The sequence below is a fragment of the Zootoca vivipara genome, chromosome 1 (assembly GCF_963506605.1).
Source record: "Zootoca vivipara chromosome 1, rZooViv1.1, whole genome shotgun sequence".
Lineage (NCBI taxonomy): Eukaryota > Metazoa > Chordata > Lepidosauria > Squamata > Lacertidae > Zootoca > Zootoca vivipara.
The window spans coordinates 99623636-99651059 of record NC_083276.1 but is presented as its reverse complement, the minus strand read 5'-3'; the positions used below and the strand labels follow the sequence as shown (position 1 = coordinate 99651059).

The 27424-nt window shown below is 42.2% G+C and overlaps 1 protein-coding gene across 2 annotated transcripts in view; it reads right to left on the bottom strand.

The window, feature by feature from the left end:
• Positions 1-27424, bottom strand: part of ARHGAP15 (Rho GTPase activating protein 15) — a 375586-nt gene that overhangs the window by 153919 nt on the left and 194243 nt on the right. The window contains exons 9-10 of one of the 2 annotated variants that reach the window (XM_035130887.2): positions 10059-10181; positions 271-369 (exon numbers count right to left, since the gene is read on the bottom strand). In XM_035130887.2, the coding sequence (XP_034986778.2) occupies positions 271-369; positions 10059-10181 (222 nt within the window). The remainder of the gene's footprint in view (positions 1-270; positions 370-10058; positions 10182-27424) is intronic. The other variant, XM_035130906.2, reaches the window with a different exon arrangement.

The window sequence follows — 27424 nt, the reverse complement described above, 5'->3', positions numbered from 1 at the left end:
GGAAATTATTACTAGTGGCATATATTTTGCAGGACTGGAGCAATGCTGGGGACTCCTCAGGGGGGGAAAGGTGCCAGTGAATCTCCGCTGTGAGAAAGGCGTGGCAACTAAATGATAGAAAGATAGAATGTTATGCAGCTAGAGTTGTACTAAAGCATAATTTTTAACTCTTGTGCATCCCTGATCAAGCTGGAGATATTAATTTAGAGCCTCAGTTGTAAATACAGTTTATGGAATGGGGTAAAGAGTGTTGACTGTTAAACTACCCACCTCGATCTTCAACAGCTTTGATGCATGTCTTTACAAACTTAGGGACTGTGGAGCCATCAAGTTCACACACTTTGTGCAAAGGGGAACCGAAAACTTGATCTAGTAAAGACAAAGATAGAGGGGCGGGGATTAAAATAGTAGCATAGGCCATAACACAAAATAAGCTCTCCTGATGTAAGTAAAAAGGTTGGTAGCGGGAAAGTGGTAAAGTTAATTTTGCCATTTAAGTAATGTTTATGAAAATTTAACTTAAGAGAAATCAGACAAGGGAACAGCATTTTCCTCATTTTACATGTCCTGAATCATGGCATCCTTGTTTTTGCTCAATATAGGGAATGCATAAGGACCTAATCCAATGAATTTTAGTTGTATGAATATAACACTGAAATCAATGGCACACCCCATTAGGTTGGCGTAGCGTAGCCGAGCCATAGAACCACCCTCCTGACACTACCCTCACTATAGCTTATGTTGCTGGCACTGGCATGGCCAGGGCTGCATGGATGCTCGGGTGGAAGTGCCAGCACAACTTCATGTTGTGCGAGTACATACTGCAGTGTTCTACACAGCAGCAGTGAGGAAGCAGACAGAAGGTGGGGATGGGTAGTAAGACCACCTTATCACAGAGAGAAAGGCTCCACAAGATTCCGGAATGCACAGATCTACTGCTACACTGTTCTTAATGATATCAAAGTATTCAGGGAAATAATTTGATCGCTGCATTATATCATGTTAGAAGTCAGTTTTACATCATTTACAGTTAGCCTGCCTCTGGAAAAACCTTCCCCACCTCCTTGTATTTCATCCAAGGTTTACAAAGCAGACCTCCCTCAAATTGGAAAGTGCTTAATTCTGATTTTAAGGGGAAATTGTAGTTTTTATAAGAATAAGTTGTCCCCAGCCCTTCACAACACATGTAAATGGCACGGTTTTACAAAACGAAATTGTACTTAGTGCAGCTTTTGGGGGCTTCATGACCGTAAACCTCTGGCTGGCTGAGGGCATTCATCATGGAGCATGTCAGCATAACCAGGTTAGTGCTCTCAGATTACAAATTAGCTCCATCCTCCTTCATCTCTGCTATATATTTTTGACAAATTATGAAAAGAGTGCTCCATAATGGGAACTTTGTCAGCAGAAACCAAATGAATCAAACCTATGAGGGAAACCATTCAATAGAAGCAGTTTAAAATGTTCAAACAATGTGGCTATAAGATCATCATTTAAACCAAGAGATAGTCTCCGCATACCTTTCCAGCAGAGCATGACATTTTGAAAATTGGTGTAGAGGCCTTTGACAGTACTTCTGTAATCAATGTTTCTTGGCAAAGCCTGAAGGAATCCTCAGAGGGCCATGTATAACTAACCATACAGTAACCTGCACAACATTAAATATTATATTCACTCCTTCCCCAAACGGGTCTGTCGAGGGTGAACCTGGATTTTGTGCTATTTTAAAGACGATATATTTCATCCTATAAAACAGCATTCTTCAGCTTGGTAAGGGGATCCTCCTCCCATCATCCCAGGGATCCTCCTCCCATCATCAAGAGCAGCTCCTCCAATAGCAGCATAGCTGCCAAGTTATCCCTTTTTTTGAGGGATTTTCCCTTATGCTGAATAGGCTTCCTCGCGAGAAAAGGTAAAACTTGGCAGCTATGTAGCAGCAATGCCAGCGGGGAGGGGGAGGAGTCCAGTGAGGAAGGAGGAAGAGGGATGCAGGGCTCCGGCAACACAGAAGAGCCCCTGCTACACGTGAGGGAGGAAGAGAGAGAGGGGGAAAGGGGGGGGGAGAAGGAAAACATGGAGCGTAGACCCTTTCCTCCGGTTCCGGAATTACGCAGGAGAAGGAGGGGAAGGAGGTTTGCCGTCCTGAGACTCTTATGCTGGAAGAAGTCGAGGGGCGGTCCATTGCCGGATTCTGCATCGGACTAAGCAGACATGTTCTATACACCAGTTCCACTGTAAATAGACTGCACTAAATAAAACTGTCTAAAGACAATAATGTGGAGCGTCGTTACTCTAGAGTAGTCGCAACAACATCCTCTGACAGTGCCCTCCAGCTGTTTTGACCTACAACCCCCACCATGCCTAGTCAGAGTGGAAGTTTATGCAAGAATAAAGTTAGTAGTCTAAGATGCCACAAGACACTGTTGTTTTCCGTTTTTCATAGGAAAGGTGACCCGGAAACTACAACTAATCCAGAATGTGGCAGCCATACTGGTGACTGGGAGTCACCACCAAGACCATATTACACCAGTCCTTAAAGACCTACATTGACTCCCAGCACGTTTTGGAGCACAATTCAAAGTGTTGGTGCTAACCTTTAAAGCCCTAAACAGCCTCGGCCCAGTATACCTGAAGGAGCGTCTCCACTCCCATCGTTCAGCCCAGACACTGAGGTCCAGCGCGAGGGCCTTCTGGCGGTTCCCTCACTGCAAGAAGCAAAGCTACAGGGAACCAGGCAGAGGGCCTTCTCGGTAGTGGCGCCCGCCCTGTGGAACGCCTTCCCATTGGATGTCAAGGAAATAAGCAACTATCTGACTTTTAGAAGATATCTGAAGGCAGCCCTGTTTAGGGAAGTTTTTAATGTTTGAAGTTTTATTCTGTTTTTAGTCCTCTGTTGGAAGCTGCCCAGAGTGGCTGGGGAAATCCAGCCAGATCGGTGGGGTATAAATAAATTATTATTATTATTATTATTATTATACTGCAAAGACATTCCAGTGCCAAAATGATCTAATGCCATACCCATGATTCTGAGATCATTTGGATGTGTCTTCAGATTACTTTGTGGATACATTCATGTGATGGTTACTAGGAATATCTCTGAATGTATGAATACAGATGTACAGGGTATAGCATTTTTGTTATAAAAGGGATCTCCCTTCAATATAAAAGATACCATGATAATCAAATTGCTGCAATCTAATTTCTACATATTTATTTCACCAATAAAAATCTAAAGTTGCACGAAATAATCCCTTGATTCTTAAGGAGAGAGAATATATAAAATATTTATAGAAACCATATATTTATTGAGCATGTTCACTTTTTGAGTCTGCTTATTGCCAGTGCTTTCCCCTATGTGCCAAGCCTTCACTCCCACCCTTAAAATTGATTAGGATTTTACTTATAAAATGGTGGCATTCAATTGGAAATCATAAAATAAATCATGACATCACAACAGTGTTGTAAGCCAGTTAGATTTGGCCAAATGCTGATATAACTGAAGTTGTGCAGAGTGCGCCTATTCATGACAAATGCTTCCTAAGTTTTCCCCCTAATATTTTGTGCTTCTCTGCAACAATCTCTTCAAATTGCCAAAAGAGGGCATGCCTCTTGATATCACTGAAAATATTTGTGGAAAGTCATCCAGTCTTTAGCCAAGCCCTGTCTTATAAAAACCGGCTTCTGAAAGATTTCAGTATCCAATGCTAGGATGACAGGTTTCCCATGTTTGGAGTGGCATGTACCAGAATTTCAAGCAGACTCAGAGGCTGGATCCTCCTCAGTTATGAAGGTGCTGTTATGTTGCAAGCCACATGAAGTCAGAGCAGATACCAGGATCTCTGAACCTGCCTGAAGGGATGCAGTTAGGCAAGGCTTCAGCCAGATGAAGCAAGCCACACTTTGGTTCTGCGTACCCAAAAAGTTGGTTGATGGGGGGGGGGCATGAAGAGTTTTGAAATTATGTTATGGGCTGGATACCACACACAGGGTATGCCTGGATCTAGAGTATTAGGAGATGATTGAAATCTTTATCAAATATAAGAAATGGAAATCTAGATGAACATTAAAAAAACAAACACATCTCTTTTCTATGTCCAAATATTTTAGCTCTTCCTACGATAAGGAAACAGCCAGAACATCTTTTCCAATAATGAAAACAATAACTGTTCCTGAGGGAATAAAGAAAGCAAAAGGGCTTTGATTTATTAGCAAAAGGGCACTTGAGACGTCTACTTTTTTATGCAATGGGAAGGGGGGCGGTGGTGGTAGGCAAAGATGTACGCAGCACTCCTAACCTCCTGTTATGACAGTTTATGTTTCCTATCCAGCTTATTTAGCTCAAATGTCTGGGAAATAGACACAATTACCACCTTATGGAATGCTACTTAACTTTAAATGCTCCCTCCTGAATAGAAACCCACATTGTCCTCTCAAAGTTTATTCCAGTTTCTCAGGAATTGCTCCCTCAACAGGCTTCAGAAATGTTCTTGTTCATCATTTAAAAATTTCAGCTAATGAAATATTTTTTTATTATAGTAAAGAAAATTCCCATATAAAGAGCTGTTCACAATAAGTTGTTAAAAGAGGCAAAAGAAAAAGAAAAAAAGAGAGCTGCATTCTATGCCCTTATACAGCTTTAATCATTCACTCTTTCAGCTGTTATCAATTTAAAACCAATGAAACTCCCACACTGAGTCCATTTGAGCAGTCAATTTTAATATCTTGAGGCATCTGTAGTTATTCTGAATTGGCTGCAAAAGCAGAACTAACAACTTAAGCTCTAACCATAAGTCTACATCAGGCTGGTAACTCATACATCAAACACCGACAGTTAGTCAATACAGTTAGTATGAAAAAACCAACAACCATTTTTAAGAAGAGCAGTATATTCACAATGTGTTCGGCAGCATGGTTCGCATTATGAGTTGCTGATATATGCACATAAAAACCATCCATTTGAGGTAGTAGTGGACATGACAGCTTTGTATGTGGATATAAAAGGAGACACAAGGAAAGGATGGGAGAGCCATTCTGAAGTTCTGAGGCATGTAATATGATGATTACGGCTGCAATGAATTGCCTGCCCCGCTTAAAAGAAGCCAAAAAAGAGTTTGTAGGCATGGCACTCTTCGAGGATTGGAAGGGTAACTCTTCCCAGGCAACCCCACAGTTTATGTGGCAAAAATGGCAACAACAACAACAACAACTAGTGTGTGCATCCATTCATTATCCATTAGTTAAATCCAGTGTGGTTTTTTTTCCTTAAAAAAAACTGTTTAGGGGTACTCTCATTTTCCTACTCATATTGAAATACTGCCCCTCAATGAGGCCAAACTTAGATTCACAAAATGTTTAGGGGTATGCATCCCCCTGCATCCCCCCAGAAAAAAAGAACTGGCTATATCCCACCTTTTCCCCAAAGGCACAGGGGTATTGTTCACGGGGTCATCTCTTGTATGCATTATCTTAATATACTGTGAAGTTGGGTTGAAATTTTGGTTATATATATATATATATGAAATGGCAATGGGGAAAATTGTTCCATCTCTCTCCCCCCCACCCAATTCTTAACCATCTTTAAGTTGCAGCAAGTGTCAGTGGAACTCCAACTGTACTCAAAGAGCATTTCTGTGGAAGTGATATTGTTCCAGGAGCATTGCTGGCGTGGGGGTGGGGGGGTGGGGTGGATAGCTCCACCAAAAGGAATGAAATATAAAAATATGCCCATAAAAATGTGGGATGTCTGAGGGATGCTATCTATTCTGTTTGACTGAGGTTTGGGGTTTTCATGAGAAGAGGTGACAAATACCAAAGCCTTGCCCAGGCCCATGGGGCCAAGCAAATCAGTGGGCCTTGCTAGCTGAGTTTAGGAAGTTGCTGTCTCAGCAAATATAATGTCATCTGAGGTCTTAAAAAGGTGGGCAAAGCTGGACCTTCCAGAGGTTCAACCTTCCTGGGAGAGCTGCTTTGAAGGGCCAGTAGTCTTTTCTGTAGTCACATACTCCTATGTGGTTGTGGAGCGGGAGAAGCTGCAGGTGAACCACCCTCAGACTTTGGAGCATGGCAGAAGTGCCTCAGATTGGTGCAGCACAGAAGGGGTGTTGTGGCTCCTCCCAGGTCGAGTGACAAGTGAGCATAACAGAGTCCTCCTCATGTTTTGTGACTGCAAATCTCAAGTCCAATACACAAATGGCAAGTAAATCTCCAGGACTGTCACTGCCATGCAGCAGAATGAAGTGACCTGTTTCAGGCTTCCATAAGCGCTGGGAAGATGGTTGCAAGAATTGGTGTCTGTGATGGTGCACAACCCAAAGGGGAGAAGGGTGAGCTTCGTATATAGTGGGCCAGCACGGGAGTAATACCAAATGCCCCATTCATAACTAAGTATCTGGCAACAGCATTGAAGTGTGTCTGTCAGTCAGCATTTAATTGCATTTGGGGCAGTGGTGGGGAATGTACAACCACAGGCCTAATTTCATATAGCCCCTGCATGATGCACTCTTGCTCCTTGAATTACCTCCCTGGGAATCAATTTTGTGTGAGAGAGATCCAGGAGGGAGGCAGAGAAAGAGACACAGATGCCAAAGAGTAAGCCCAAGGAGTGGAGAAGGGCAAGGTTGTGAGAAGGCTAACATCAATGAACACAGCTGATGGGTTACTCTGCATAGAGAATTTTGCCACAGCTTTTATATATAGTTTGCTGTGGTTAAGGCATGATTTTTTTAAAAGTAGCTTTGATGTGTTTTGCATTTTTAATGCTATTCGGAGTACTTTTGGCACCAATGTGGCAAATACATAAACAGATAGACATTTTACAAAATGTTTAACTCTCACTTGAAGTTTTATGCCTTGCAAAAATAGTTAGTAGGAATGTTATCTCCCTTGAAGAATAACTCTTGTAATAAAAAAAAGGTATGCAAATATGCTCCATTCTAAACTTTTCTGCCCTACCATGAAAAAATGAAAACAAAACAAAACAAATGAAAAAGTGTGAAAATAAACAATTTCTCAAGCCATTTAATTCACCTATAAAAAAATTAAATGGATGCTTTCTAGGACATGAAATTTGGCCAACTCTTTTATTTTTAATCTGTGTCGTTCTATTTTGCTACTTAAAAATGTTTTAATACAAGTCTTAAAAATTAACATTTAAAAGCGCTTTCTGTCAGGGTAAGCATTGCAACTGCATTTTCATAACATTTTAACAGATTAAGGGATAAACTCAACTGAAGACAATGAAGGAACCTTATCAAATGAGCATTTCACATAGACTTACTGGAGATTGGAATTAAGCTCTGCTAACGAATCTTAACTCATTTGCATGGCCAGAACCTAATCCTAATGAAACTTCATGGTAGAAAACTAACATGCTTTTTCTTCTTGCAACATTCCTCTGCTATTAAAACCATGCGCTTAACAAAAGGCCCCAGAACTGTATGGCAGAGCATGATACTATATGATATGAGCATGGAACACACAAGACACCTCTATGCTAGCAAATCAGCATTCTAAAGCAATCCTGTCTAAAGAAAGATGTACATCTGCTCTTCCTTCAGAGACACATTAAAGGATGGATTTGAGTTATGCTAATGAATCTGGATTTGTTAGGAAGGATCACATCTGATCCCTATGTAATACCAAAGGAGATTCATCAGCTACACTTTATTAAACTAAAAAGAAGAAAAACCCAGAAACTGAAAGACGATAAATTAGAGCAGAAAACGCAACTATCTTACTTCAGTATTCAACAAAATAAACTGCAGTGATGTGTAGCAGGCCTGCATAACTTATCACTCACCCACAATATAAGACTTGTAGTTCTAAGTCATAACGTATTTTGAAAAATATTGTTGTAGCCTTTAAATTTTGTCAGGATTTTAGAAGTTGGAAATATATAATGTGGTTTTTAGCCTTTTATCATATTTCACCTATAATAACTATTGTTTACGAAGTATTCTACCCTTTCCACTTAAACCGAGATGAAAGTGGGATAACATCTGTTGGTCCCACAACCAACCCAATTTGCATTTGTTGACCAGAAACTCGGAACAGAGGCTACACACATACAAACTGTACATACATACCCTCTCTCCTTACAAACTGTACTTGGGTTGGTTAGAAAGGTGACTGTAAACTGGCTTTTGTACTATTGGCCTAAGTTTGCCTCTGGCCTGCTATAATTCAGGAGGAACAAGAATAAAGCTCAAGTGAGAGAACTCATAATTGCATTAACACGGTGCTCATGAATCCAGTGGTGTTGTGTCAGTGGCCAATGCAGTCATTATACAAAACCTCAATGTAACAAAGGCAGGCAAGCTGATGAATTGCTAACTTTACACTGTTTGATCTTCCATATTTCCCCCCTCTGTGGAGCTGCCCTCATTTGCACTGGTTGAAGCCCTTCCATTAGTTCAAAATTGCTGGAATACCACCAGAACATCCTGTGTATAAAGGCTGTGCACAGCTGGTGCCAAAGAGCTTTTAACTACCTAATTTACATGAGCAGTTGTGGTTTTAACATGTATTCATTGGTGGCTGGGCAAGTTTTATACACAGAAATTGAGAAAATTAGATTTAAAAAAAATACCACAAGCCTTTCACAATATCTGAGCATGTCCACAGGATGAAAACAGTAACATGGACAGCATTTTCTACTGAAGTATTATTCCAATCATAAAGGCAATTGCCCCATCTCAATCCACCATGTATGGGGTAGAAAGTTCATGAGGCTAAGGGATTGTGCCATATATTCCCATGAGCCAGGTAGGCATTATACAGAGAGTACATATGGGAATATTGAGGAATAAAGCATATCGGCTCCACCATTTTCCATCAGTTGATCAAAAGCTCTGAACTGAGCCTATGTACATACAAGCCACACACACATATTCTCTCTTCTTGCCATGTGAACCAGCATTTTTGCAGAGTGCTAATCTTGCAAACAGAGACAATGAGCACACAGTTTTAATAAGCACAGATTGTATTTAGAGCCCCGAATCAACATGTGGAATATGGTCAAGCCCTCAGATATAATCCCACTTCTCCATATCCCCAAATATCCAATGGTTGGCTGCTGTGAGAACAGGATGCTGGATCCAGCAGGCTCTTCATCTGTTCTTATATCACAAAGTTGGGGCTGTAGGCAACCCCCTTTCAGGCCAACTGGGCAGTACATCTCGGGGAACAAAGAGGTGTATGCATGTGAATGTAAGTTTATGTCCACTGTGTTTACCTCACAGCAAACGCCATTCTGGTAGGTAGAAATTAAACCTTTGACACTCAGAGAACTCCCTTCAACTCGTATGGATCATGTGAATCCCAACAATTTCCACACACTAAGCAACCATGATGCTATCTTTGCTATCTTGTTCCTCATTTCAGTGACTTAATTCTCAGAGCAGGCACCACAAACGTACTAAAGTTAGGGGCCAGACCTCTTTCTGTTATGCAAAATGTGGCATGCCTCAAGGTTGCATAACATATAGAAATACAACCTTTCCACATGTTAAACTTAAGAAATCTACTTACGTTTGGGTTTTCTTCAACATAACTGGCTAGAAAGACTAACCAAAAAACCTAGGGGCACGGCCAATACACATGTAGACATATTCTGTCACACAGGAAGGTTTCAGGATGTGGTCCAATGGAGCCTGCTTCCTTTATTCCCCCCTCCCCAGCTGGCCTCTGGCACACACAAAAATGCAGTAGGATGCCTATTGAACAGACCAGCAGATATTTGCATACCAATCATTCCCTATGAGACCCAAGAGCTACTAAAGGGTGGAGGGAGAGAGAGAAGGAGAAACGGGGTTTCATTGAACCTAGTACTGTACTCATCTCTCCCGTTTGTATCATTTTTAAAGAAACACTGTAACAATACTTTGAAAACCAGTGTAAGTCAAAATAATATATTCTAGGAACTAATGAAACAGGAACACTCAGCAATTATTCACACGTGAGCGCGAGCATGCACACACCACACACCACACACACACACACACACACACACACAGAGAGAGAGAGAGAGAGAGAGAGAGAGAGAGAGAGAGGACACACACCTTTAATGATCCCCTTTTCTTGCAACGTTTTCAGTGAAGGTCTTCGAGTGATAAACTTCTTTAGTCTGCTTTTAACTCGGTTTTTGTCAGTTGTATCAGAAGTGCTGTAGTTCAGCCTGAAAACTGAAAGGGGGGGGGGGAATCAAAGAAAAAAATTAACAGGATGTTTTGTTCAAACGCAGAAAGCTTTGCTGGTATCTGTGGGGAAAACCTGACTATATATTCTGTCCAGCAGTCTGCTATGTGGGGTGATCCAAAAAGAATCTGATTAATATTATTTTGAATAAACATTGTGAGTTGAGAGAGTCATATTAGTAATGGTTCGTGTTACTGGACAGCTATCCATATACATGTGTAAATTTTGAATGCATACCAAAAATTTGTATCTCTAGCACATATGGTTCCCCACTTGCAAATTAAAGTGTGCTATTTATTATTTCCTAGGCAAATAAAATGGTGGGTTGAACAATATAATACTGGGAGAGGTCTGATTCTCTGTGGAAAAACATGGATATATCCAAAGCACTGGATATATATATGAAATACTTCATATGGAAGCAAAATACTATGCATGATTACTCAAAAGAAGTCCCATGTTCAATGGGACTGACTTCCAAGGAAATGTCAGAATCAATGAAATTCCAACTAAATACCAGAAAGAACTTGGTAACGGTAATAATTGTGTGGCAGTGGAATGGACTCCCTAGGAAGGTGGTGGACTCTCCTACACTGGAAAGTTTTAAAGCAGAGGTTGGATGGCTATATGTCATGGGTGCTTTAGTTGAAATTCCTGCATTGTGGGGGGTTGACCCTCAGGTCCCTTCCAACTGCACAATTCTATGATACTATTCTTAGGAAGGAAGGAAATCAGCCCCGAGTGCTCGCTGGAAGGACAGATCGTGAAGCTGAGGCTCCAATACTTTGGCCACCTCATGAGAAGAGAAGACTCCCTGGAAAAGACCCTGATGTTGGGAAAGATGGAGGGCACTAGGAGAAGGGGACGACAGAGGACGAGATGGTTGGGCAGTGTTCTCGAAGCAACGAACATGAGTCTGACCAAACTGCGGGAGGCAGTGCAAGACTGGAGTGCCTGGCGTGCTCTGGTCCATGGGGTCACGAAGAGTCGGACACGACTAAACGACTAAACAACAACATTCTTAGGAACCCAACTCTCAGCACAGCAATGCAACTCTTCAATATACAGGTAACTTGCATCTTACGTGGGTGTTACTGTCCTGGACATTGTGCATATAAGAAAAATCTCATAAAGCCAGAAACCCCTGGAACCAGGCCCTCTGCAAGATGGAGGGCTGCTTGCCCAGTTTTGTGAAAGAGGCACAAGGGCTCCGGCAGCTCCTTGGAGTCCTCCTGTCACCTCCCCAAAGCCCAATAAGCACTTACTCGGTTTTGGGAGGGTAGGTAAGCCCACAATTGCAGTTTTGCATAGGTGGGGAGTAGGAATAAATAAATGGAGAGTGGGTTTACCCCCGTGAAGCTGCAATCACACAAGTAAATTAAGCGTAAGCTGTGAGTTACCAGTAAACCCTAAGGAATCTGAGATAACAAGGTTATACTTCATCCATGGTGCACCCTTAGGTATGACCTTGAGATTCTCTTGGGTTGGAAGGCCTTTAGTTTGGAGGAATAAACAGTAAACAAAATTTTGACATGGCCTGCTTAAAAAAAATATGTGGGGTTTAATTTTTATCCCCTCTTCACAAGGATCCCTGCAAATGATAGCTCCGTGAAGGGCTAGAGAAGGAAATGCTACCAAACTACAATTTGCATGATGCTTTGGGGAAACCATGACACCACATACAATTTTGGTGTATGTATGCTTCTTGCATTACCTTTGTTGACAAGGAAGGAAGGAAGGAAGAAAAGGGCGTCATGTGAACAGATTTCTTTTGTGCAGATCTAGGAGTCAAGATCCAGGGCACCATACAACATTCCTGAAAGCTTTGTAATCACTCTTAGCACAGATTGTGTTCCAAATGCATAAAGTCCTACTTCATTTTCCCTACAAGTAAACTGCCCAAGATACAACAGGTTGTGAACCAAAATTAGAAACGCATTGCTGGACTTCTTTAAAAAGAAAAGAAAGAGCATTTGTTAAGAGGGGACGAATGAAACGATACATTTAAAGATGCCCCGTCCTCAAACCAGGGAGAGTTCACAAAGCCTACTTCACAAGAGGAGAATTCAGGAATACTTTGGTATATGTTACAAATTTGTCAGTAAGAATCAAAATAAAACATTTTCTTTTTCACTTTGCTGCTCTCTAGGGATAAAAACGTGCCAGATTTTTTCATTTCAAAATAAATACAACATACCCAATTAAGGAGAGCAACATTTAAACACATGCCTATGATAATCAGAGCATACTTTGCTTCTGATTTCACTACTGATTTGAACAGAGGACTGTTCCATTTTTCCCACAGCACTGAACTGACCCCACACATACTTTTACAAGTTAGTAATCACAAAGGACATATAAAAGGACACTTTTACTGGAACATTTGCAGCATGGGACAATAATCCATCACTTACGAAAAAAAATAAAATTCACATTTTTAGTGGTAGCATTCTTAGGACAATATATCATAGAATACAGAGATTAGTGTTAAATTAATGGCTGGCTCTTTTGTTCGTGTTCTATTTTGGACCTTCTGGGTTCAAATGGGAACAACCCTTGGCAGCGATATACTAAAATTCCAGGGCACCCAGCCTTACTGTATAAAGAGAAATAGAAACAGCATTTCTGATGCTACAACCTTGGTGGCATGAGGGAAATGCTATAGAAAATGCTATCCGTTCTCCATGGATGGGATTCACCTAACAAACCCAGTCAGTGGGAGCCTTGTGAAAGGGCTTCTGCTTGTGCAACAGGGTTCTCCCCACTTCCCCTTGTGCCCCCTGAAATTGGCTTGGGGGCTGGAAGAAACCCCAGAACAGTGCGGGGGGGGGGGGTTTGTTCTATCTGGAAAGTCGATATGCTTATGCAGATGGAAAGTTTGTAACAACACAATGTTGAATTCCACCCCAGTTGTTTAATTGCTTTCCTTCACTTTGTAAATATTGACATATCTGCACATATAACAACAATGCATACAGACCTAGGTCTAAATAGAACCCACTTACATATCTCATTAAAATGAATGGGACTTCAAAGTGCTTATGTTTCGTTGGGCAACACCCATGGCACAAATCTCCTAGATAAGCAGTTGTACTACTTCAAGTGTGCCAAGGTACTCCTTGCTTAGTAACCGCTCACTTATCATCATCTCCATATTGCACAATGATTTGCCCACAGTTTCAAGTGATTATGTCGATAAACTAAGGTTAGTCGCTCTGCAGCACCACCAACAGATCCCTGCATGTTCTTCTATGTTCCCTCATTATGGTCTCTGTTCTTTCTGAAGAACTTTTATTTCGCAGTTTACAAAACATTTACCCTAAACCCCATGGGCTTACCACCTGTGATTAATTCCTGCCCAGTACGGCATTCTCTTAGTACTTTGGGTGTGTGTTGAGAGCATTGGTTTTTGAAGAACTATCCATTAATGACTTTCTGAACTGTGACAATGGATATTGACAGTGCTTGTCAGACTAAAGCACTATTGATTGCTTCACATCATGTGTATAGCAAAAACAATTTCTTTCAAGTGCCGCTTTCCTAACTGAAATACATTAGAGCAGCGCTGATCAGTTCATTACGATGCCCAAAATTACAGCATGTCATGCATCCGAAAAGAAAGGATTCAGGAAACACACACACCTCTTGTGTAAGAAGTTGCTGCAATACAATGTTGTTTATTTGCTATTTAGGAAGGAAGGGAGGGAGGGAGGGAGGGAGGGACACGGCAAACCTCAAAGCGCTTACTCCAGCATAGCCTCATTATGGCTAAGGGTTTTCCAGGAATGACATTAAAGTGACCAAGACCATTGTGATATAAAGTCTCTTTTACAGCCAACTTTTCCTGGTGTTAGCCTCCTTATCCCGCCTCATGCACAATCAATCACCATGAAATAAATTAAAGTGACTTGTGCAAACAGCATTAGAAGAACTGGCTAATAGAAGACGTTAAAATTGTTAAAATGCTTGAAAGAGAAGTCTTCACCTGCTTCTTAAAACATGTTAAAGTGGGTGCCAGGCGTGCTTCTCTGGAAACAGCATTTTGGAAAAGCAGGAGGACACCATGGAAGAGCCTTCAGAGTTGATCTGTTGCCCAGAGAGTTCCATATGGGAAGAATCGTTCTTTCAAATTCTAGGGTTACAAGCCTTGCCAGGCTTTAGAGGTTAAAACCAGGGTCTGGAAACATACTGGCAGCCAAGGCAGGTGAGTGAGAACTTTTGTAGCCTAGCACAATCTGGTGATCTGAGGAGTGAATGGATTTCCACCTGTCTTATATAACTGCTGACTCTGGCCTGACTTGTTTCTCTATCTAGGTTGAACTGCTTACAGATGGCCCAAATCTGTCCTTGGAGCCCTCCTGAAGTCCACCTTGCAACTTGCCTATTTGCCTCAGTCCGACACTCAGCCACTACATCTAATCAACATTTTCTGCCCACCACACTCATTACTGATTGGGGAAACAAACCAAGTGTGTGCACCCCAATGTATTTTCAAATACATACTGATGACAGAACAACAACAACGATAGTGCAGTCCACTGCAGTTATTTGGGGAAAATAACAAACAAAAAATGGCTCAGTTAGGAAGTCCTACTCTGTGGCATGGCTAGTATGAAATAATCCTCCACTTTCAAAAGCTCTAGGGCTGAGAACCCCTTGGAAAGAAGAGGGGATATAAGATCCCTGTGTCCATCTTGTCTATTTAAGTCCCATTTGAGCTACCACTCAGTTGGCCTGATATCACCAGAGCCTAGATGGTATGAAATGTTGGAATACCAACTACATTTTGTTGTAGGTGCCAAGAGAAAAACTTGGCAGCTTTGCCTTGTCCCCCCCTTGACTATGACTACCCACTGACTGTAAATGATTTTCACCCACTGGATCTGTGAACTTCTAACCTGAGAACACACATCAGACGCCATTTCCTCATAAAGCATGTGCTGGAAAGGATGCCAAATCTTAGTTGTTCACTCAAATCAATGCTGACACATAATCAGCATTTATCTTAATTAGCCCTGAAATATGTGAGAAGAGTGACAGCGTGACACATATCACTGCACAAATATATCAGCAGCAAATTACATAAGAAAGCAGAGAGAGAAACATGTTTGTGGTTGGCTGGAGGACACTCTGAAGACCAAGGCCTGGTCATCACACAACTATATTGTCAAAGAGTCAAAGGTTGCAATATAGCTGAACTTAAATCATTCTGAATGTGTCCGTATAGTCTGTCTGTTCAAGAGGTGCCCACAGCTGCCTAGTAGAATTGTGGAAGTAAAGGGGGTGGTGGGATTGGACAATGTATTATGTGCTGAATCATTTTATGGTAATATGACAACAACTTAATTTTCAATACTGCTATTCTATGTCTTGTGGCTATGCAGTAAAGGCTCAATAAAATCATGGTGAATTTTATTTTTTTTTTGGAGGAAAAAAAACCTCTTTCCTCCATGAAATACTTGGTGGTTTCTTGTTGATTTTTGTTTTTTGTTTTGCAGACCTGGTTGTCATTGCTGCAAGAATAAATTAAAGAATGTGACTGCGGAATACTACTGTCCCGGATATACCGTTTCTTTCAATATATTTTTCCTTTTGGTTTGGGGTTTACTTAGAATGGATTACATTTCAGGAATTCATTACTGAAAAAAAATATTTCTCACATAGGAGAGATTGCACATAAACAGTAGCACACATACACAGGACAACCCAAATTTCAACGATCTCCTTCAAATGCTAAGGGACTCAAATGCTAAGATTAGAAAAAGCCCCCTACCTTAGAGCTAGTACAGATATTACTACAAGTGTTCTATCTATGAATAACTGCTCTGGTATGACCATGCCCCCCCCCCGCTTACCACATGCTTACATGTATGCTGAGACATCAGGAGGGTGGCCAACAGGAACTCTCCTCCTTTCCCACTCAGTGAGTGGGAGCAAGTGTGCTGCTAGCAGCTCTGCTTAAGAAGGCTGAAGCCAGCTGGTTCTCATCAGTGCCTTCCCCTCTGTGTCCTTGAAGGCTGATCAGCTGCAGGTGGAGTCACTCTCGCCTTCAGGCTGCAGTTCAGCAGGTGAAGATAACTCCTGGCCCATGACAATGTATCTTTTTCATCTTCTTCTGAGGAGCTTTTCATTTCAGGCCCAGGGAGATCAACTAGAGCACCTATGATGGGTGGCCATCCAACCTCTGCTTTAAAACCTCCAAGGAAGGAGAGTCCAGCACGTTCTGAGGGAGTCCATGCCATTGTCATAGAGCTCTTACCATCAGAAAGTTATTCATGGTGTTTAGTCGGAATCTCCACCCTTTAGATATTAGAAAGTGGCTATCATATCTTCTCACAGTCTCCTTCTTAAACATACCCAACTCCCTCAACCATTCATCATAAGACTTGGTTTTCAGACACTTGATCATCTTGGTTGACCTCCTCTGCACAAGTTCCAGCTTGTCAATATCCTTCTTAAATTGTGATGCCCAGACTTGGACACAGTACTCCAGGTGTGGTCTGACCAAGGCAGAATACAGCCTAGTATTAACTTTCCTTGATCTGGACCAGGCATAGGCAAACTCAGCCCTCCAGATGTTTTGGGACTACAATTCCCATGATCCCCAGCGAAGAGGACCAATGATCAGGGATGATGGGAATTGTAGTCCCAAAACATCTGGAGGGCCGAGTTTGCCTATGCCTGATCTAGACACTATATTTCTGTTGATGTGCTGCCTCACACTGTTAAAGCTTATAGTCTACTAAGACCTGAGAACTTCTTCACATGTACTACTGGAAAGCCAGTTGTCTCCCTTCTTATATTTGTGCAGCTGGTTCTTCCTGCCTTGCATGTTGGAATATTCTAGAAGAAACTTGTAAATGGTCTTGAACAAGTTGCTAGGCAACAGAAAATTTCCCCAGCAACAGGTGTCCTTATTAGGGCATGCAATCAACTAAGTCTGGGTCAGTGTAAATAAGTATGTGAATGAGTCAGCATTAGGTCTCTGGCCGGATGGCTAAAAAGAGAAAATGATTATGTTTCTTTATTTGTTTTTTTAATTAATGACCAATGTAAAGTTTTGTAAATAATAAAGACTCTGAGAAACAGAACCAAATAGTGCTTATTCCTGTAACAGGAATTTCACTAAGAGATAGCTGGAATGCTGCTGCTGCTGTAAAGAAGTAAAAGATGCAAGAAAACTTTTCCAAAAAAGAAGTCTGCTGCAGAAAGAAATTAAAACCCAAGAGTAGATGCTCACACACCAATATTACATTAGTCCTTGCTGAATTTTATTTGGTTAGTTTTGGCCCAGTTTTCCAATCTGAACTGCATTAAGTTGTAGCCCAATTCAATTCAGTTCTGCAGCATAAGCATGCCCAATTCAATTCATGTTCACATACATGACTAGGGGATGTCCTGTTTGTTTGAACTGAATGGCTCTTATCTGCCTATTCAGCATAGCATTTTATGTTGGCACACTGACCAACTGAACTTTCCTTTTCTCATAAGAAATAGAGATGACCATCTTTCATGCAGCTGTGGTAATGCCAGCAAAAAGGAAGACCATCTCTCTCGCTAAAAGAAAAAGGGGGGGAGATCTCTTCATCTACTGTTCAGGGGGGGGGGGGGGAAGACAGGCAGAACCCACAGAAAAAGCTCATCTGACTTATTTGCATTTCTTCACATGGGGGCCAGCAGGGCAAGAGTTTTGTGGCACCTTCAGCTACTGACTCAATCAATTCTTTTAATTATCCAAACAGAAAGAATTGAGACAAAGACTCTCCTCCAACACTTCGGAAATGCACTTTATTTGGATTTCAGTAGGATAAAGTGCTGAAAACCTTAGATGCTTATCCAAAGCTTCATCTTGTCTTTGAAAAAAAGAAAGAAAAACCTTTCTCCCCCAAGAGGTCTAACATATAAGGAAAGTTCTGTAGCAAATGGAAAATGAACAGTTACCAAAAAAACAAAAAAACAAAAACCACACATAAATAAGAAAACTCTATTATCAGGAAACGGCACCTGATGGCAACATACACACAGCACACAGTTAATCATCAAAGTCCAAGTAGTGTTTTCAAGGGAAAACAACATCAAAACGTGTATGAAATCTAAAGGGGAGGAGTGTGGATGTTAAAGAGAATGCCACAAACACAATTAAACAATCAGTCCTTGATATCAAAGCCTTCCAAGTTCCAAATGAGTAAGCAAAAACAGAAATGAGAGGCCATTATTTTTCACTGTCCAGGGGCCCAGTTTTAAGGGTTTTTGGGTTTTTTTTTCCCTGTGTGTGTGTGTGGTGTGAGTTTAGAACTTGAATTCCACAACCACAAACATCTACCAGAAATCGGACAACCCTGTAAGTGACCAAATGAAAATGTCAAGGTATGTGCTCGCTTCGGCAGCACATATACTAAAATTGGAACGATACAGAGAAAATGTCAAGGTATATTCACCTTCAAATCACATTTATTTATTTGTCTCCTAGGACAGATGCTGCTAACCCCCGCAGCCTGGGACCCATTATATGCAGTGCTGGATTTATGTATAGGCTACGTAGGCTGAAGCCTAGGGCCTCTAAATTTAGGGGGGCTCGCCAGCCCTTCCGCTCCCTAGTCTGCAGTCTCCCCTCTCCCAAAATTGCAAACCCAATACTTCATGTGAAGGCAGGACAACTTGGGCCTCTAAATCTAGGGGGCCTCACCAGCCTGCCCGCTCCTCAACACTGCAGTCTCCCCTCTCCCAAAATTGTAAACCCAAGACTTCGTGCCAGGGGCGTAGCAAAGGGGTTGCGTAGGGGGTGGTCCGCCCCGGTTGCCTCCCTGGAGGGGGGCGAAACTCCCCCCCGTGAGCGAGTAGCCAGCCACCGCCCGGTAGAAAGCCTCACTTGGCGACTGGCTGCTCGGCCGGCGCACTTTGCTTCTTCCTGTTGGGGCGGAGGTGAGGGGTGGGCCAGGGAGGGGCATCAGCAGCGGCCGCTGATGCCCCTCCCTGGCCCACACCTTGCCTCCACCCCAGCAGGAAGGAGCTAAGCGCACGCCAAGCAGATGAGTGAGCAAGCTGCAGAGCGAGGCTTTTAAAAAAAACTTTGCTCCATGGCTTGCTCGCGGTTTGCCGGCACCGCCGCTCCAGCGCCGGGATCCTCTGCAATCCTGGCGCATGCGCAGTGTTGCTCCATACAGTGCATGTGCTGTATGGAACGATGCTGTGCATGTGCCATACTACGCGACACTGCGCATGCGCCGTATGAAGCGGGCTGCCGCTCCGAGTACCCGAGCAGCTAGCTATGCCGCTGCTTCATGCAAGGGCAGGGCAACTCAGGCCCAACAACTATGAGACTCAGGGCTAGCCAGTGGGGTCCAATTTGAAGCAGTGGGGTGCAACGTTATTTTTTTTTTTTTGGGTAGGGCCCCAGTTCACAGCCAAAGTCTTCAAAATTTTGCAGATATAAATAAAAGCCATCTAGATTGCCCTGGTGTGGGGGGCCCCTAAGGAGCCCACAGCGCCCATGTTGGCCCAATTGCTCCAATTGCCTTAAGGTCAGCCCTGATGAGACTGTGCAGGGGTTGGACTGACAAGCCCTGCACCTTCTATGTCTCTGCACTGCCAAAGGTCTCAAAGAGCTGGGAACGCTTGCCCTGGAAATATCCAGGTTCCCAGCGAACTCTCAGACTCCCTGTCATCTACCCCAGGAACACAGGAGGAGAGGGCATAGCAAGCCAAGCAAAATATTCAGGGCCACTGCTGAAATGTCCAGCTATTGGCACACGAGACTAAGGGGTAGAGACTCCAGCAACTACATAAAAGCTCCAGTCTTCTAAAACTGGTGAAACAAGAGAAAGTCAGCACCCTCTTCCAGTTCACTCAGAATACACAAACAAAACCCTCGACTTTGAAGGTGTTTTCATTGCCTAGGAGCTGTTTGTGCCCCTTGGGGTGCCTCCTCTAGACACTTTGAATCACTCGCTCATCTAGACAACAATGAGACTACATCTTGCTTAAAGAGAAACAGCAAAAGTTGGATACAGCAGTTGCGTTATGCCACCAGCAACACTGGACACAGCAGTACGGTTCCCTCCTATTACTGGCATGCTCTCTTATGGTTATGGAGCAGCATTTTGTCCTAAGCTCATGGGGAGTTTACAAATCATTTCATCATCTACGTATTATTTCCCAAGTTGTTACCATTTGCTTAGTCATTTGGGCTACCTCTTGCCATTTCATATGCATGCTTGCACATTTGGTTTGGTTGTTTACGCAGCCCAGTTCTCCAGGTTAATAATCGTTTTGAATCCTTTTCGAAAGCTGCATTTTGACTGCTGACAATAAGCATTTTTATGACTTCCCAAATTCGAGTGCTTCCACTGGTTCGTATGTGTTTCTGCATATGAAGACATGAAATATATATTTGGGACTGGCAGAGTATGGAAGTTTGTTTGTTTGTTTGCAAAGTGGTCTTCACTCTATAGGCTGCTTTTACATGCTTCTCCTTAAACTGTTTATCTGGCACGTCAGCAGGCAGCTGGTGGAACAAATAGTAGATGCTAGGAAGCACATTCATTTTTTAAAGCGTTAATACACCCAGTCCAAATGACAGTAATGTGCTTCCATCCGTTAAGCTCCTCTTTAAATGTTTTGGATTGGAGGGTCATAATTTAAATGAAATGCAACCGCCAACCTGGAAGGTATAAACACTGACATTATTTCCCCATCGGGGAGAGGTAAGCCTAGCCAGTAAGTACCCTTTCGCTGAATCAAAAATGCTGAACTAGAAGGCTCCCAAATTTAGAGAAATATAGACATTCATAACATCAAAAAATAAATATTGCCACCCTTTCTTGCTTCCCCTGCTCCCGCCAAATCATATTACTTCCAAACAACCAGGAAGCTAGCATCTGGATTACTTATAAATAGCCAGGGGGTGTGGGAGGATAGAATATAATGCAACTGAGATTTCAGTTTTGAGGGCTACAAGCCTCCTGTTGGGTAGCCCCCATTACAACAATTGCAAGAGGCTATCAGAAGCGATGTAAATGACAATGCTAACAAAGAGTGCCATCACTGGTGATTAAAAAGAAGAAGACGGCAGTGGCTGCAGTCACCTGCAAGGGCATATAAGACCACAACAAGCATGTGGCACTTCCTAAGCTTTCTGTTCACCTTGATATCATGGCTGAAGTAGAATAAATGAAATTCTAGTGAGTTGAAGTTCAGCTTGGTAGACTTGTTTCCTCAGTATTTTTAGCACAGTGCTGGTATTATGTTCCTGACTTGTTCAGAATGGATATGGGAAATGGATGCCAGCAGGGTGTGTAACACTGAGAGGTGGTGTGTCTCTCAACACTGTTTTTTAACTTGTCTAGCTAATCTGCACTTGTGGTAGTATTTATAAATCTCTGAACAACTTGGAACCAGTTTGCCTACAAAATTGCCTTACTCCACATGCACCGACCTCTCCAGTCAGTGGAATTGGCACTATGACAGATACCACATAATACTTGTTCCGCATTTGTAAGAACTCCATGGTTTGGGGTGGCAGCGCAGACATTTTGGAACTCCCTGCCTATTGAGATAAAGCAGACTCTTTCACTGTATGGTGGTACCTTGGTAATTGAACGCCTTGGCTCCCGAACACCGCAAACCCGGAGGTGAGTGTTCCAGTTTGCGGACATTTTTCAAAGCCGGACATCTGATGCGGCTTCTGATTGAGTGCAGAAAGCTCCTGCAGCCAATTGGAAGCCTCACCTTGGTTTTTTGAACCGTTTCAGGAGTTGAACAGAGTCCCGGAACGGATTAAATGCGAGAACTAAGGTACCACTGCACTCTTTTGGGCACCCGCTAAGAACATTCATACAAAGTTGAGGTCATTTTATTCTGCTTTAGTAAGGGTGTGAATTTTTCTGGATTTAAATGTTTTATCTTTTGTAAACTGCTTTTAGGTTTGTTTGTTTTTGTTTTGTTTTTACAACCGAACAGTATACACTTTTTATGAAACAAATAAACGAATAATATATTGTTAGAATCAGATAAATAGTGACCTTTATTAACCAGGCAAACCACACCATCAGTATCTATGGGACTTTGTTATGTTTATATATTACATTAAGATTCCACCTTCACTCCAAGGAGCACTAGACGGCATACATGGCTCTCTCCCCCATAGTATACTGAAAGCTTAAAATCACTATGGAATGTCTACTAAGTGTATAGCTGTAACTAAATAATTCTAACATATATTTAAGCCTGCAACATTGTACAAAAGCAGTGCCAGTTAGTGATGAATATTTTAGTTTAGTGGGTCCAAAGACTGTCTGCAACATCCCTTTATATGGTTCGCTATACACATTGCACCAATATTGAGTTCATTTTTATTATCAAAAATATACAGCTCTCTCCTTCACAACAAAGATAAAAACGTTTATAAAGAATGCATTTGTGGGTCCTTTATTTATTTTTTATTTTTTTGAACTTAAGTCATTCAATACAGTTTTGAACAAGTCTAAAGAGATTTTAAGGCAGGCATTTTGTATTATATCATTCCCCAGGGTTATATGTATGATCGTCTTTACTAAAGCTTCTTTCGCTCCCAGTTGAATAAATATGCATTTTATTTCACTAATCTTGAAACAACAGGAATAAAGTTTACCCAGGTCTTTTATACCTCAGAGAACAAAACAAATACTACAAATCTTTAGAGAGAAAGGATATACAAAAAAGGCTTGAGGTGAATGTTTCAAAGTAAATATCCTTAAATGATGTGCAAATTATTCCAGCACTTGAACACGATTTATGAAAGCGGATTAAGCAGCTGAAACAAGAACCGAGTTTAAACTGTTGGGCTTCAAAGTCAAAGATGAGAGGTGGTTACAGGAGAGGGAAGAAGAAACCAGATAGCAATCTATGGTGAAGATTTCCGATTGATATTCTTTAATTTACTCTCTCTTACATTAGCTATCTTTTCACCCAGACTTAAACATAGCAGGAAGTATAAAATTGCCTTCTTCTTCTTTTTTTGCAGCAATGTTCCATAAAACTGAAATATGTACTGGTGGTAATCGCGTAATAATAATGAGATAATTAACAGCTTAATGACTAGTTAACTATTTATTGTTGCATACAAGAAGTGAGCAAAAGAACTTGAACCAATAGCATACCATCCACCCCAAAGCAGTCATTGTTTATGGACAATCTACAACTCTTCCCTTCATGGAGGGATTTTCACATGGTTCAATAGATCCTTCTTGCTCTCCTCTACCCACAGCAGGCATGTGGAGAGGCACGTGCTGGCAGCCTACCAGAGCAGACTGCAAAATGGGAATTCTGTACATATGTTTTATACCCCCCAGTGACAGTCATTCCCTTGCATGAAGCTGAATGCACAGATTTCTCATTGCCTGGTTTGGCTGGACTCACTGCATATTGTAGTGGTGGAAAGGAACGGATGGACTGAATTGAGAAGGCCCATTTCTCCAATTTTTTCACCCACTTGGAAACAATCTGTTTTGTTTGGATGGTTAGGTGAAGAGAACACACCCTCCAAGTCCCAGATTTACAGAAGCCATCCCGGTTTCTGATTTGATCCCGGAATGCCCTGCTTTTCCTTACGATGTCCCTATTTTCATCAGAGAAACGTTAGAAAGTATGGTAGGATGTCCCTGTTTTCATTGGAGAAATATTGGAGGATATGAAGTTATCTGACCCCAAAGCCATCTGAAGGCAACCCTGTATAAGGAAGTTTTTTAAATCTTTAATGTTTTGGTATATGCTGGTAGACACCCAGAGTGGGCGGCGCAACCCAATAAGATGCATGGAGTATAAATAGTAATCATAGTAGTAGTATCAGTAATAATAATAATAATAATGGAATAGTATGTCCCTACTTTCATCAGAGAAATCATAGAATCACGTTGCAGGGTTTGAGAGAATGGGCAGCTAGGTGAAGAGGCGAAGAGAATGAAAACAGCCACCAGTCTCCTGCCTTGCCCCAAAGTCCTGTTCTGAGGTCCTTTTTGAATTCTGGGAAATTCAAAATAGCTACTGTCACAGAAATGGCAACTTCCTTTGCCACCTTCTCTGTACAACATCGGTAAAGATTGTAGCCATGTACCAATACTAAAAAGGTAAAGGACCCCTGACCATTAGGTCCAGTTGTGACCGACTCTGGGGTTGCGCGCTCATCTCGCATTATTGGCCGAGGGAGCCGGCGTATAGCTTCCAGGTCATGTGGCCAGCATGACAAAGCCACTTCTGGCGAACCAGAGCAGCACACGGAAACACCGTTTACCTTCCCGCTGTAGCGGTTCCTATTTATCTACTTGCATTTTGATGTGCTTTCAAACTGCTAGGTTGGCAGGACCTGGGACCGAGCAACGGGAGCTCACCCTGCCACAGGGATTCGAACCTCTGACCTTCTGATCAGCAAGCCCTAAGCTCAGTGGTTTAACCCACAGAGCCACCTGGGTCGTACCAATACTACTGACCAACAAATAAGAGGGCACAAGACTAATAACTTTTTATGTCATGATGTAATAGCCAACCCCACATACTCATGAAATGTTAAGTACAGCCCAATTGTAAAGAATGATTAGTGTTAAGTTCACATGGTTCTGTAATGAGCCTGCTATTCTATTAGGTAAAGGAAAATGTAATGATCTTACCCAGAGAAGATTAATATCAAACATTATTATGTCTTAAAATTTAGATGGTTCAATAAAAGCGAATTAAGTGAACAAATACGAGTTTTCTCTGCCAAATGTTTAAATGGATGCTATTTAAAAATATTATTATATTCAAACTAATATTATCAAAAACTTCAATGAATAGAATACTGGGGAGTGCTATTATCTTGCTGTAATTATTAGTGATGGCATAAAATAATAAATGACAGAGAAATAATCAAGCTGGAAGCGGGAATGAGGGAGTGGATCCCTTAATTTAAAAGATACCAATGCAATCTAAATTGCCACCATTTTTCAGATTGAGGAAATAGGTAGCATCATAGCATAATGGTCTTGATCCAAAGAACCTTATGCATAGCAAGGGGCTGCATGCATCTTTATGCCTACACTTGCCCAACAGATGACTGGTGCAGTGAGTTTTACAGGGCCAATCATCTTGCATGGGGAGAGAATGCATAATGAGATGTCTTTTGTGGCATCATAGGAGCATCTGTAGAGCAGACCACTCCCATGTTGCTGTGGTAACTTTCATGAAGGAGCACCAGATGAACAACATTGGTGAAGATTGTTCCCTTTTATCAATCACTGACCAACAAATAAGAGGGCACAAGACTAACAACTTTTTATGTCATGGTGTAATAGCCAACCCCACATACTCACAAAATGTCAAGTACAGCCCAACTGTAAAGAATGATTACTGTCACCAGAGTGGTGCATGCTCTAGTTATCTCCTGCTTGGGCTACTGCAATGCACTCTACATGGGGCTACCTTTGAAGGTGACCCAGAAACTACAACTAATCCAGAATGCGGTAGCTAGACTGGTGACTGGGGTGGCCGCCGAGACCATATAACACTGGTCCTTAAAGACCTACATTGGCTCCCAGTACGTTTCCGAGCACAATTCGAAGTGTTGGTGCTGACCTTTAAAGCCCTAAACAGCCTCGGCCCAGTATACCTGAAGGAGCATCTCCACTCCCATTGTTCTGCCCGGACACTGAGGTCCAGCACAGAGGACCTTCTTGCGGTTCCCTCATTGCGAGAAGCAAAGCTACAGGGAACCAGGCAGAGGGCCTTCTCGGTAGTGGCGCCGCCCTGTGGAACGCCCTCCCATCAGATGTCAAAGAAATAAACAACTACCTGACATTTAGAAGACATCTGAAGGCAGCCCTCTTTAGAGAAGTTTTTAATGTGTGGCATTTTAATGTATTTTTAATCTTTGCTGGGAGCCACCCAGATGGGTGGGGTACAAATAATAAATTATTATTATTATTATTATTATTATTATTATTATTATTATTATTAGTGATGGGTATGATTGCTTTTCCATTCTGAAGGAAATCAGTCCTGAGCGCTCACTGGAAGGACAGATCCTGAAGCTGAGGCTCCAATACTTTGGCCACCTCATGAGAAGAGAAGACTCCCTGGAAAAGACCCTGATGTTGGGAAAGATGGAGGGCACCAGGAGAAGGGGACGACAGAGGACGAGATGGTTGGACAGTGTTCTCGAAGCTACGAACATGAGTTTGACCAAACTGCGGGAGGCAGTGGAAGACAGGAGTGCCTGGCGTGCTATGGTCCATGGGGTCACGAAGAGTCGGACACGACTAAACGACTAAACAACAAATGATTGCTTCAAACGTTAAGTGTGCTACTTCTGGATCAGGAGAACCAGGTGAAATAAGATTATAATTCAGGGGCACTGACTTGCCCCCCCCCATTGAGGGGGGGGAGTACACTAGAACAGAAATGTCCAAATTCAGCTGGGGGTATATGCAACAGCAGGAATCCTACCCTGCACTAGCCCTGTACCAACATCAAGGGACAACACTGTTTCCAGTCCACAGTTAAGCAATGCTGAGTAGACTGAGGGCAGGAAACATAAGAGTCCATGGCACCTTCTCTTGAAAGAGTCTGAGAATCAAGCAGCATTCATGCAGCATTATGAACCCTGACATGGCCTGAAAGAAGCAACCAGCAATGGAATGGGTATGTCATCTGTGAGGACATAGCTCCTTCCTAGGCTGCCTCACTTTAAAAAAATAATGCATCTAGCTGTTTTACTTATGGATATACAAGGAACAGCAATGAGAAGGAGGGATAAGAGGTATCAGGTTGCACTTCTAGGACTGGAGGATGAAGACGGAATGGTTGCTCCTCACATCTGAGAAAGTCTGGCTTGAAACCCAGATCTGCCCCAAATGAAACCTTCAGACTCCTGGAGTAGATAAAGAGTCTCTATCACGTCAACATGGAACATTGTCTACTGTCAGCTGACTTTATGGCTATCACATAAGCCTATTTTGGGTACTTTTAAAAATTTCCTCTCTATTCCCTAGCATTATGCAGCAACATGCCTGATGAAGAAGAGGTGCGGCAAAGAAACATACAAAATGTGACAGTGATCCAGAAAACTGCAATGATCTACAATTTGTATTTACCAGGGCAATGTAAGGCTTCATGCTCACAGGGGATGTGAACTGATCTACAACAGATAATGCAAACCCCAATGCTCTTGTAGTTTGAAGACTGCTGAATTGTACTGTGCTGAAATATACTGCATCCTTTGACA